The 13,882-nt window shown below is 32.0% G+C and overlaps 2 protein-coding genes across 3 annotated transcripts in view; one reads left to right on the forward strand and one right to left on the reverse strand.

Annotated features, from left to right (window-relative positions):
• The window catches only part of LOC129918158 (centrosomal protein of 135 kDa), a 41,653-nt gene extending 28,885 nt beyond the window's left edge, over window positions 1-12,768 (forward strand). The window contains exons 11-17 of one of the 2 annotated variants that reach the window (XM_055998529.1): window positions 10,894-11,019; window positions 11,326-11,479; window positions 11,571-11,677; window positions 11,870-11,960; window positions 12,020-12,196; window positions 12,251-12,436; window positions 12,496-12,768. In XM_055998529.1, coding sequence (XP_055854504.1) covers window positions 10,894-11,019; window positions 11,326-11,479; window positions 11,571-11,677; window positions 11,870-11,960; window positions 12,020-12,196; window positions 12,251-12,436; window positions 12,496-12,651 — 997 coding nt within the window. In that variant the 3' untranslated portion in view covers window positions 12,652-12,768. The other variant, XM_055998530.1, reaches the window with a different exon arrangement.
• LOC129918160 (spermine oxidase) lies at window positions 4,339-6,010 on the reverse strand. Its single transcript, XM_055998534.1, has one exon. The coding sequence runs from the start codon at window positions 5,922-5,924 to the stop codon at window positions 4,488-4,490; it is 1,437 nt and encodes a 478-aa protein (XP_055854509.1). The 5' UTR covers window positions 5,925-6,010; the 3' UTR covers window positions 4,339-4,487.
• Window positions 12,769-13,882: the final 1,114 nt, after the last annotated feature.

The following is a 13,882-nucleotide window of genomic DNA, read 5'->3' on the forward strand; positions in this document are numbered from 1 at the left end:
GACACTAGATTCCGAACGCAGCTGTTGTAAAGGTGATGAACGATGACATTGTCACCAGTAGTTGAAGTTATTCAGTAGGCTTCAAAAGTACATCAAATTGAAGGCAAAATACTTGCAAAAATTAGCTTTACGAAGTACTTCTAAAAGGTACTGCTTCAACTATTGCTGAAAGTAGTCACCAGATTGTCAAACATGACAATCTGGCGACCAATGTCAGCTACTGTAATTCGTAATTGTTTTAAATTAACAACGAAAAACGCACAAAAACCGAATAACCACGCACATCACTAATTTTTCAACAATTATCGATCATTTTCCACGAAGGAAATTTGTTTTTATTTCAATTTATAAATTTTTCAAATGACATTTTATAAATTAAAATAAAAAAAATTCCTGTTTACTGCGATTGAAATATAAAAATTAAAGGCCGAGCTGACAGATTGGTGCCCATTTTTGACAAACAAATTTTGACAACGTTCGGAATATATTACCTTATTATGTGTACTGTGGCCACAGTACATAAAATAACTTTTCAAGGCAGTGACCGTAAAAGTGAGTTTTTCGAAAAATAATTTAGTACAACTGAGCTTGCAAATGATGAGTAGCTCAGAACCACAGTAGGTACACATAAGCTGCGTTCCTTTGGAAATATTTATCTACTTTTTAGTACTTAAAGCTGCTTTGAACTACTTTTTCAGTATAGCAAAGTAGATCAAAGTAGTTTTAAGTATTAAAAAGTAGATAAATATTTCCAAAGGAACGCAGCTATAATAAGGTAATATATTCCGAACGTTGTCAAAATTTGTTTGTCAGAAATGGGCACCAATCTGTCAGGTCGACCTTTAATTTTTATATTTCAATAGCAGTAAACAGGAATTTTTTTTAATTTTAATTTATAAAATGTCATTTGAAAAAATTATAAATTAAAAAATAACAAATTTTCTTCGTGTTTCTTCGCGGAAAATGGTGAAAGATTGTTAAAAAAATTAGTGGTGTGCGTGGTTTTTCGGTTTTTGTGCGTTTTTCGTCGGTAAATAAAAGAAATAAGAATTACGGTAGCTGACATTGGTCGCCAAATTGTCATGTTTTCACCAGTACCAAAAGTAGCTCCCATTTCTATTCAAATTTCTTAGCTTTTTTGTTCCACTGTTTATGTGCATCCTAGAGATAGACATTTAAATTCCATTGTATACTATAACATAGGCATTCAAAGCGACATCAAATAGATGCCTCTATTATATTTACTTTGACCTATAAGTTAACTTAGCCTCGTTTAGTTTAAATATATAAGTTTTTCAAAGTTTGGTCAATGGTATAATATGACTTAACTCAATGAAGTACGCATATGGTGCCATAATTTTCATTTCAATTTTAAGTGTTTGTGTTTGTCATTTAATTTATTCAAAGAACTTATAAAAATATTTGTGAGCGGTAAAGTAAACACAGTGGACAGTGGCACATGCCTTCAAGGTTCTCTTGTGTCTTTTGTTTCTAGATCAAGGTAGACCCAAACAAGTGCAAGATAACTAAACAAGGTATAGACTGGGTAGAGTTGTTTAATTTATCTTTTTAATTTCACCATTAGTATGGTTTCTAGGTAATCAACAAGAAAAAAAAGACATCAAAAGATGACAAAAAAATAAAAAAAAAAGTAAAATTGTTAAAATAAGTTAGAAGTACTTAAACAAGTAGATTTGTGTTACAAATTGCTCTTGTAAATTTCATAATAGTAATAGTTCTTTAAAGTATGTTCGTTTAAATCAGAAACTCATGAACTGTCAAGTTTTTATGAGATGAAGTTATGACCTTATGGCTATTTTTTCTCCAAGCCATATTTTCTAAAATTGTTTCTAAATTCCGTTGGGAAATCACGACTATAGATTGAAGCCTTACCAAAGGGCCTATTCTGATTTTGCGAGATGAGATCGATAAACTTTTTCTACAATTCGCTTTCAAGTATTGCTTTCGTTTTAGTTTTAAAAACATGTAGCTGTAAAATAGAAACCGTCATGCTTTTTAAAGATTCTGACATAAAACCGTCGCATGCGTTACCTCGACGTGTTCAACTGACAGTACACAATTGTTTATGAGAACCGACTCATTCATGACAGATCTGACGGACACAAGTAAATCTGTATTGCTGTCACCATCGAAATTCATGGAAAGAACTAGAGGGGTTAATATTTATCACCATGAAGTGTGAATGAAAAAGCAAAACAAGTCGGAGAATTGGGTCCAATCTTGAATTCAGTCAGAAAGTTGAATTACATAAATTATAATTTGTTATTAATTTCCTCATTAAACTTGTATTTATGGGTCAAATCATGCCGCTTTAAACTCTCATATGGCAGGTGTCGTTTAATTTGACAACAGAAAACCCCACAGCTGCGATTAAAAACGCCAGCTACATCAAACAAATCTTACTATTGTATGCTTCAACCAATAGTTAATTTTAAAAACAGACGATTTTTGGTTCCAAAAGTTAACAGTAGAAAGTAAAGTAAAAAGCGAGTTTCAGAATTAAAAGTTCATCGACCGAACACGCCTTATTTTTATACCTTTTGTTCCAATTCTAATAATATAACAACAAAAAAAAACTTATTTATCGACATGTCAATATATTTGCAGTAGAAAATCACGTTTTTTTCTGCATTTGAGATGAAATGATTAATTTAAAATAGACTTGTGGCTAACTTGAGTGAATTAATTTTATTTTTGAATTATTCATTATTAATTTTATTTCGAACGAATAAATTGATGATGATAATTTGTGTAAATTATGTTTACAAATACAAATAATAATATAATATTATTTTTTTTAAACTTTATTTTCATTATAATGTTTTCACGCCCATTTAAATAAAATTGCTTGGTGTTTAAATATAAATTTGTTATTATTGCTTAAAATCAAAACTTAACTGATTTTGACATATTTAAAAGGAAAGAAAAAACTTGTTTGTTTAAACTTTTATTTTTAACGCCTAGGGGCAGCAAACAATCTTTTTTTAGTTAAATTGTTTAAGGCAATTTATCGAATGATATGCTATTATTCAAACAAGCACCTTCAATCAAAAGAGCAACAAAAAAAAACATTTATTTTATTTTAAGATAGGTATTGTTGAAATTTGTGATTTCAAATGTAAATTAATCAATTACTACCTCTACAGTGTTGCCAAATAGTAAAATTGAACTGTCCCACCGGGGATCAAATTTTGTGTCAAATTAAATCAAATCAAACAGCTCATGTTGTTTATAAAACCGCAATTTTAAATTGTTTTTGTTATATCTCTACGGTCAACATTCTTGTATACCTATACTTAATATTCCTCTAAAATTGATGCGGAGACTGTATTTTAGTTATTAAAAATTTAAAATAGTTTTATTTGTTTTTGTTTAATGTTTGCTTTTTAGTTTAAATCTCAAAAAGAACCAAACAAATTTATGAACATAAAAATCAAACAAATCGAACAAAAGTGATACTTTTGGGGATGTTGAAATGTCAAAATTTGATTTATACGTCAAGTTATGACAGAAACTAGCATTTTTTTTTTTTTTTTTCGAAAAATTATAACTCAAGTAAAGCCAAATCGGTTCCCTTATTTTTATTTGTTTCTGTTATCTCTGTCTTGCTTATAAAAATTTTAACAAAAACAAATAAAACCAGGTGGCGCTGAGGTGAATATTTGAGGATTAATTCATACTTTGAAGGCTGCTGCACTACAAGTAAAGCCTCTAATCCCTAAAAACATTTCTCGTTTATGCCGTCAAATCACTACTTTTCAAAGCGAAACGGTATACAAAAAATAATTAAGAAACCGTTAGAAGTAGAAAGAGCAAATCGTTGCCAGAAATAAAAAATCTTATTTTCTACTTGTACCGTCTAGTGACCTTTGCGCCACCTTCTTCTCAAAAATGGCGACCATGTACTACAAAAAGTAGCGGAACGAACTGTCATCTGACACTTCTTGATTACATTTTGATTACTGGTAGCGCATTTCAACATTACCAATTTCCAATGAAATTATATTATCATCCTTAAAGAAGATTGCAAAATCGCTTATTAACGCAGCCCATAACTTTTTGCATTATTTTTCAAAAAGTTTACTTTATTTTTGACAGAAGTTCAAACTACAAGAGCTTCCATCGAAACTTAACTTATTTGTTAAATTCACACCCAAAACAAATTAAAGAGAAATGCGCCAATGATTAATGAACACTCAATTAATAGCTTCATTGAGTTCTCAAAAACAACAATAAACCTAAACAAGAGAGTACTAATTATCACTCATAAACTAAAACATAAAATTACAACAAAAAAAAAAAAACGCTAATTCACGATTTTAGTTCGAGTAAAAATATTTGTATTTATTTCATCAATACACACTACTTGATGCTACTTTCTTTCACTCAGCAACTATTTATTACATATAATTCTAAAAATATAACACAAACAAAAAAGTTGTACATTCATTCGTATTTGTTTGTTATCAAAGCTGCGATAGTTTAGTTGAGTAATAATTTATCAGGCGTTGTGCTTCCCGCCAACCACTCTCCACAGCACCATGAACTGTTGAGTAATAATGTGGGCTAGTTGCTTCACCGGCAAATTGCAAAATTGGCATTCCATTTGGGGCAGCAAGTGGTTCTGTCAGATCATTAGCTCCAGTCTTTAGCTCTTCAGTCAACATCGAACGAAATGTATATGAACCTCTGAAATTTGGATTGCTATACCATTGAGTTCGTAGGAAATTTTTTGGCATTGGAACATTAAATGAAAGAAATTTCTGCAATAGCCACATTATTCCTTCTAATACTTCATCCTCGGGCTGGGTTTCCATGTGACGTGCATTCGATCCAATAATCCAACCGGCTATGATAATTGGCTGATAGGGGACTTTAAAGAAACCAAAGACATTCTCCAACCAAAAACGATGAGAATTTCGAAGTTCCTCGAGGTCTTTCTCTGTCCAGAGGAGACAGAAACTGGACCAGTCTTCTGGTCCAAAAGGTTGATCGAACTCTAGGAAAAACTTATCAACTGTTCCTAGATTTAAACCTTCTATTGCACACAATTTTGGCTCCGGTAATTGTGGACTGAACATTTTTGAGTGGTTCTCTTTCAGAACACCCAGGGACGTAGTGCAGATAACATGATCGGCTTTGATGAGTTCCCCATTCCAGTTTTTGATGAGTATTTTTGCCTTTCCACTTGGATCCCAGATTATTCTTTCGACTCTTCTATTCAATTTTACTCGTCCATCAAGTATCCCTAGCTCACTTGATTCAGATGACTTCATTAGAATTTGTAGGAACTTTACAAAACCCTTATCTTTCCAATTCAACAGCAAGTCTCCATCACAGCCCCAATATTCCAAGTGTCCAGGACTGGAGACTTCGAATAAACTGTCAGATGCTTCAGTCGAACATTCATTCTTCTTATAGTTTTCGAAGAATTCCTTAGCCACTACCCTGTCAATACTGTCAAACTCTGGTCTCTGGAGTTCTTTGTAGAATTTCTCTGTGAGATAAGTTCCAAAAGAACCCTCATAACCAATGAGCTCTTCAAATCGACTCTCTTGTGTACCAAAGACAATCGATTTTAACGCATCATTTACTGAATCTGACAGAACTTCTTTATTCGATCGAATGCTTTTATAATCATCGTATATAGTTCCGTTTGTGTCTAAGAGATTCATATGCTCGACCATTTCGTAAATGACATTTGCCTTCTCACCGTGACACCATTGCGCGCCTAAATCGACAACATTTTCACCAAATGGAATTGTATAAATGCGCCCACCAATACGATCTTCAGCTTCTAAAATGATGACATTCTGGAAACCAGATTGTAGAAGTTTAGTTGCAGCTGCTATTCCTGAAGCGCCAGCGCCGATCACAACAATTTTTGCTGTCAGCTTACTCATAGTGTGATAAAAAATTACAGAGAAACGATTTCGCACGTGGCGCGTTGGAAGGTTATTGTACTACTAAAGTGTTGGGAACTTATCAATAGTTTATGTAGCTCTTGTCTTTTGTCCATGTGATTGCTCAACTGGGAGAGCACATTTTTTTTTGTTGTTGTTCAATAAATGTGCTCTTGAAATGCGAAGGAAAGAAAACAAGATCGTGTTGTTGTTGGAAAATAGAACAAATGAAACGCATACAATTTTTTGTAGGTATCTTACCTTTAAAGCAGGTAGGGCATTTTTTTCTTCAACTCGGTTAGGTGAGATATTAAGAATATTTGGAACCTTGGAATTTTTTTTGATTATTTGTTTTTTTGCCTTCTCGCAAAGACAAGTAATGATATCGTAATCATAAACATAGTAATAATCATAAAATCAAAATTGTGTTAAGACAAATGGCTTATCTGATGGCTACTTAACTTTATGGTTTTCACCCCGTTCATAATAACATAAACTAGTCTCTTCAACAAATAATACAAATTAGGATCATCAGATGACTTCTATTAATTACTTTTATTTTATGCAAATAAGGTAATCTGAAGATCACCTTAAATAAATATTATTTAAGCTTAAACCTTAAGAAATTAGGAAATACATAGACATGACATGGACAAACATAACTGTAAAGGTAGGTGCGGGTAATAAGGGCTAGCTTAGGAGAGTTGATATAAAATAAAAAACTATTTATTGTTAGAAAAATTACGAAACATGGCAGCTTATGCCTCAAACAAAAGCATAATTCAATGAAAAACATTTACGTAGGCCATAAAATACTATGGTAGGATAATAGGGCCACTTTCACAATTAGGTACACTGATGAGTGTGAGTGAACGAAAAAAAAGTGACCACTTATGAGTGTAAACTACACATTATTGTAGGCACTGCGATCGTTTAAAACCATAATTCATTTACTTAGGCCGTATTAGCCGACATGCCTTATTACCCGTACTTCCTAACTAATTTGGATTTTTATTCGAGTGTACTTTGACATAACAAAGTAATAATGACATTTTCAAAAAACACCATATGGAATTTCTATTCAATAAATATTGAATATTTCACATAATATGTTCGCCACTATTCCATTCACCTTGACAATCATCGCATAGCATTTTTTTTAAATGTCGTGACAAAAACAACCGAAGTCGTTCTCAATAGCTGTGTTTCTTGGTTAAGTGTGAACGTATCATTGTTGAAGTTGAATGTCAGTGAAATGTCAGTTCTGAATTCAACTATCATTTCGCTTTCATCACTTGAATAGACATAATTTCAAACTCATCTCAACATTCTGGTAGCCTGAGAGTCCTTTTTCCTGCAGCGTCACCGCACAAGTGTTTACATTTATCATTTGACGTAGCGTCACTGGACTTGTGAATGTAAAATCAACGCCTTAGCGTTCTTTTAAAGGTGAAAGTTTACTCATGAGTTGAAATCTAGTACTACCAACTACACATCTTATCTGCTAGAGTTGAAGATCATAATGTTAACTGCAGTACTAGATCTACTAATCATAGGTCCGTTCCACACTCAGTTTTAAACTGCCGAATTTAGTAATATTTGGTTATTTTTGGTGAGAGTCTGTTCCCAACTTCAAAAATTGTGTAGAAGAGAGCGCTCACGAGAGAGTAAAAAATTTCCCCACCCTGACAAATTTAGCCCAAAGAATTTCTTCCGGCAGAAATATGAGTTCTGTCAAATGAAAAGTTGACGTATGTCAAACAAATAAATAAAGATGAAAACAAATCAAATTGTAGTGATTTTTAAATTGAATCGCGTTTACGTGGTTTTTGCATTAAAAAAGTGTTAATGTTTATCGAATTAAGCATAAAATATGAAATTGTGTTGAATAATGGTGTTCATCTTGTTCCAGACTTTTTGGCAGTCTTTCGTAGTTTTATTTCCTTCTGAGAGAATTCTCTCCCAACTCTCATTAATTTGACAGACTGCCTAATTTAGTGCACAAAAAGTCTGGAACAGACCTCATGAGTCTCCCCCTTAAAGCTAAAACTACATCGAAACACAAAGGCAAAAAAAGTATAAAAAGTACACAAAAGTACAAAATAACAAAAACAAGATTTATTGGTGTGACATTTAAAAATATAAATTATTTGAAAAATTAGAAACTTTTTTGTACTTTTTTCACTTTTTGTTTCAGGCTTTAATAATACAATATAAAAAAAAATTTGGTATGGCGTATGAGTAATATTTTTTTTTAATTGAAAAGTTCACTTGTACAGCGTCTTAAAAATCTACATTTAATTGTTATCGTCCCAACTTTTACATATTTTTAGTTGTACTTTGATATGAATAATAAAAAATTAAAAGTTTAAAGTGTTGCTAACTTAAGAACGGATTGACTTGAATGGTCCTTACATTCGGAGCACAATTTCGTAAGTTTGAATAAAAAATGTATTTTATGTATCCTCAAAATATATCAGAATAATTTTTCCTTGTTAATGCTTTCAACCGTCACGTACCGACAAAATCTGAAAGTATATTTAACTCATTAATGTTGTTGACTCTCATATATGTAAGAATCGGGCCTATGAACACCCTGCGTGAAGCGTTGTCGAATAAATATTTCAAAACATTAAGAAGATCTAAAATTACTCTAGGACAAGGGACACCTTTGTTACCAATGTTGTATATTTTTTGTTCGAAGGATTTCCAAGAACATAGGTTTTCCTAATTTATTATGTTCTTTTTTCTTAATGAACAAAATTGTTTCAATAGAATTAAAGATAACCTTTATTTGGCAAATTTTCCTAATGCAGTCATTATGTGTTAAACATCTTTTTTTTAAATGTCAAGCACACCTCTTTTCATTGTTCGAATGCACTCAATGATTTTTCTTTGGCATTTTATTTAGCACCCAAAGAAAATTAAACAAAAGTCTGCCTACCTACTTAATCATCATGTTGTATAGTGTCCACCTTGCTGAATGGGACGGCACGTCTTTTTCATAACCATTTATTGTTCATTTTTTTTTATTTGAATTTATCCTCCACCTAGTAATTCAAATTTACAATGTACCTTGGCATTTGGCCAAATAAGATACATTAATTTTCCAATCTCAAATTCAAAGTAATGAAGGAAGTCATTTCGATTATGTCTGTCTGGGCGAGACGGTCATAATAGTTAGTTGGTTGCTTGATAATTGTATAATCTTTCTATATGGCATACACTTACTTATTGGTTTATAAATAGCCTCGAGGGATTAGAGTTACTGGAATTTCAAAGTAGGTACCTACTTTAAGTTGAAGATTAGATTGCAATAGCAGGTTAAAATAATATTGACTTGTGAATAACGAGTTTATTGTTTCTTCAGTAAGTTGTAAGTGCAACTTGAACTTTAATTTTTTACTTATCATGTGTATTCGTTTTTCAAAAGTAATGACTGCCAGAACCTTAAAAATCTGTAATATTTTTTTTTAAATATCTCAGACACAATTAATAAAAAGGAAGCAAAACCAAACACTCATTTTCTTTAAGGTATCTATTTTATAATGCGTAACCATTCCTTTAACGTTTCTTTTTTTTGAATGTGTTGTCTGAAATTAAGAGCTTACATTTTACAAACAAGTGCAGTGATGCCTGACGCTCCTTCTGATCTTGCAGTGACGCTGCATTGACAAAAACGCAAACACCTCAGTGTCACTGCATTACAAGAAGATTGACGCAGCATCACCGCACTTGTGTTTAATTCCCGTAGAATCAAATGGCGTGAACAAAATCCAAGTTTACACCGGCACTTAGACCAAAATATTAGCTGTGTTTTATTTTCCTCGTAATCCAGATCAGATCATTGTTTTTATTAGCTTTACAACAAAAGCAGGAATCTCAAGGAAAATAAAACACAGCTATTATTAGCATGAGCATAAATGAGTTTATGTCAAATTAGCATATACGAGTTGGGAAACACCATTCAATTTGAACGTTAAAATAAGACATAAGAGTAAATTATTTTCCATGTACACATTCCATTTCCGCTAAAAATTTTAAAAGTTAAAAATGCTGAACTTTGCAAACTACGTTTACCAAAAGCAGACTAAATCAGCAACTGACATAAGAGTTATGTATTCAGTGCTTTAATAAACACATGGTTTTGAGAATCTGTTTTGACATGAACCATGGATCATATTTTGCAAGTGTAAATAGAAGAAATGACAGTTTACTAGGAACAACCAAAACTGTTTTTGAAGTTATACTTCTTTCCCGGCGTTTGTACAGAGTGAAAATTGACGTTTTGACAAGAATGTCAAAGAGATTAACTATAGTGATCTTACCTAGTTGTAAAATAGTTTGGTTTGTTATGGTGTGAACCTACTAAGTGAATTTTTGTGAGTGAGAAGTAAAACTGCAATCTCTTTATTTTCTCCTTTACACCTGCAATACTTTGCTGAAAATTAGTTGCAAAATGTAAAATTCAAAATCTATGACAACCTGTCAATGCAATTTGGTTCTTTTATAAATTAACGATAAAAAGTCCGTTTACACGAGACGTTTTTGTTTCTTTTATAAATTTTATTATCGACAATATGTCCGTTCACACGAGACATTTTGCAATTTTTTCTTTGGTTTAATAAAAACTCAAGTTAATAAAGTTTGGACAGCTTCGTTACAAAGATGTAAGATGTTTTCATATCAAAAACTATCTTCTGTAATAATTGAAACGTTCAGCAAAATGTCTGAAGATAATAATTACCTTTGCAGAATTAATGATTCAATGTTTTCATCTTTTGCCAAATAAAACCGATAGCATCATCATTTTTCAATGAGAAATATAATCTAAATTGCACACAAGCAATCTTTTACCTATACCTCATATGAACATAACGAATACATTATAGTCTGTTTAATGTATCTGCAAGATCATTTTAAATTGTTATTCAAATTTTGTTTCCCTTTTTTACTATCTTTCTATCAGATTTCTTTCAACCCAAAGCCTGCAGCGAGATTCGGAACTACAAGATACTTCAACTGAAAGTAAATCTTTACGCCAACAAATTGCCGCATTAAAGTCAAGTCGTGAACAAGCAATCGAAGAAAATGGGTGAGTTATGCGTTTTCAAACAAAAAACAAAACCAAACCAAAAAAAAATCGAAATAAATTCAAATAAAAATCGATCAAAACTCCATATAGGGTAGCGATCAATCAAAATAAAATATTCATTGCACTTACATCATCATATGAGGTGTCAGAGTAAACAGGGATTGAAATGTACAGCTTTCTCTAGACAGCCGCCCTCTGTTTTACATTTTACATATGAGCTCTGTCTGTCCAACTCGAACTACTACTTTTTTCTTTGTTTTTAATTTTTTTTTTCAAAAACTCATTTCTTTATTCGTTTTAACTTAGCCGCCTGTCAAATGATTTGGCCGAGAGTCAAGCAGATATAGCGACACTCAAGCGCCGCCTTAAAGACTCCGAAATTGAAATTGAAAGGCTTAAGCAACAATTGAAACAGTATGTTCAGGAAGTTAAAAAGGCCGAAGATCTCCTATTACACAAGGTTTGGCTAATTACTTCAGAATCAAACATCAATCATTGTACCTTACTCTGAATGTGTGTACCTATCTCTTTTGTTGTTGTATTTTTGACAGGAAAAAGAGCGCGAAGAAATGTTAGATCATTACCGTAGCCTATCGCATGATGCTGTACTATTAGAGGGCAACAATCAAAGCCTTGAAGTTGAAGCAGCTGAATGCAAGTAAGTCTAATTTTGTAAGGTTCATTTTGGTTTGAATTTGAATTCACAAAATGTTTGACCTTATCTCTTTAGATGTTGTTGCCAATGTCGACAGTAGTTTTATATGTTTTTATTTGCTGTGACTTTTTTTATTTTATGATTTTTCTTTTTGTACTTTGTTTTGCTTTGTTGTTTTGAAAATAAAATAAAAAGACGACAGCTGTGTGAAGCTGAAGATGAAATTGCAACGCTTAAAAAGGAACTTGCCACACGCAAAGATATCATTGATAGGCTTGAAGCACAGGTTTGGTTAAAGCTTTTAAAATAGAGGTCCTAAAATATAGAAATTTTAATCTTGTTTAGATTGATACACTTAAGTCTCAAAATACATTTTTGGAGAATCAATTAGAAGAAGCTTATGATGAACAGAAGCTTCTTAAGGTCGATTTAGCAGCTCGTAAAGAGTTATGTGACAAGCTGGATAATCAACGAGATAAACTTAATGCTGAAGTATTAGAATTAAATAAAATAAGAAAAAAGGTAATAGAGAACTATTTTTGTACTAGATGCAAATGACTATTTGTTCCAATTTAGCTTGAGCGGGATAATGAGAAACTAAGAACTGAAAATGACAGAACCATTAACGGTACCAAAGTGACAGCTGACACTTTTGAGGATCTACTTAGCAAAACCCGGAGAGAACTTGAAGAACAAATTAAGGTTGACAGTAGACTAAGTCAAGAGCTTATTCGAATGAAGGAGAGAAATGAAGATTTGTTGGTGAGTATAAGTACCTAACATTAAAAGTATTTTTGTATAAGATCGAATCTTTTTCTCAGCAACAACTAAAAGAAGAACGTGATAAAAGACGTCAAAATGAAAATTTAGCACGTGAATATGATGTTCAAGTTCAAGAATTGAGACACAATATTACTGATGAAAGATTCCGACAAGCCAGAAGCAGAGAACAAAGTCCAAAATTTACAACGATGTAGAATTTATTATTCCGTCTCAATTGTTTCAAAGCCATTTTGTGCATTCCATTTTTATCATTTTATTGTAAAAGTTACAAATATTTGTGTTTGAATATTATACATAAGAATAAAATTTAAAGAAATAAAACAATGAAACGTTTTTTTAAATTTATTTTTACAGTTGGATGTTTTTCATACACAAGAGCATGGGTTCTATTGGCGTTGGGCGCCAGTTTTTAGTTTGTTAAGAAAAAATAGTTTTTATATAAAAAATGTTCAACAGTAAAGAAAATAATATATGTATGAATAAGAATTAATGAACACATCCAAAAATTATTTTTTTTTTTGAAAATAACGTTTGAAATGTAGGTAATGGAATTAAAAGTTGCAAAAGAAAACCAGAAAGCCAAATAATCATCACAAAAAATATTATGAAGAGACAACAATTAAGTACAAAAGCCCTATCTTTGGGAGGTGGCACTTTCAACGAAATCAAAGCAATTCTCATCTACTCAGGCAGAAGAGCATGAGTAGTTATGGAAATAAAATAAGATTATCTACTCATGAGTAAACTACTACCACACTAAAGGAATGGCGCCAGAGTTTTGAGCTTCACAGTTTACTAAAAAACTACTCTAGCACTCTCATACTAGCTGCTTTCCTCTTGGAGATGGTAAATAACTCATGAGTAGATGAAAGATAATCTAGTAGTAGATCTAGTACTACAATCTACATTATGATCTCTTACTCGAAAGTAAATAGGGTAATGTGTAGGTTGTTCCCAGTACTAGATTTCTTCCCATGAATATTAGGCGCATTCACGAGTATAGTGACTACGTAGTCGAGTTTCAACCTGCTTTTGGAATGCGAATTTGCACTTCAAAGCTAACTTAACTTTTTGAACAGTTTTAAATCTGTGCTACCAAACTAATTTTTTTCATAAATTGTTTAGAATTTGTTTATAAACGTGAAAACTGACGTTTGGAATGACAAACTGTATTTAACTAGTTTTGCTAGCGATAGCGAAAAATATGAAAACTTTAAATTTTTGTTGTGTCTGCTGTTTTCGGAACATTCAATATGCAGTGCTGCCAAGTTTTCAGGTTAAGTCCGGAGGCGTTATTTTTGTGTCCAGATAGAAAAATGTCTGCTAAAATTTTAAACTTAAGAGCCAATTTTCGAGTAACTTATTGGAACTTATGTGCACTACATAGCCCTCCCTAAAATAAAATACTGACCGTGAAACTGGCCC

This window comes from Episyrphus balteatus, chromosome 4 (assembly GCF_945859705.1).
Source record: "Episyrphus balteatus chromosome 4, idEpiBalt1.1, whole genome shotgun sequence".
Classification (NCBI taxonomy): domain Eukaryota; kingdom Metazoa; phylum Arthropoda; class Insecta; order Diptera; family Syrphidae; genus Episyrphus; species Episyrphus balteatus.

Excerpts from the sequence above, each read along its gene's own strand:
- LOC129918160 (XM_055998534.1), bottom strand. The coding sequence starts at position 5,924 with ATGAGTAAGCTGACAGCAAAAATTGTTGTGATCGGCGCTGGCGCTTCA.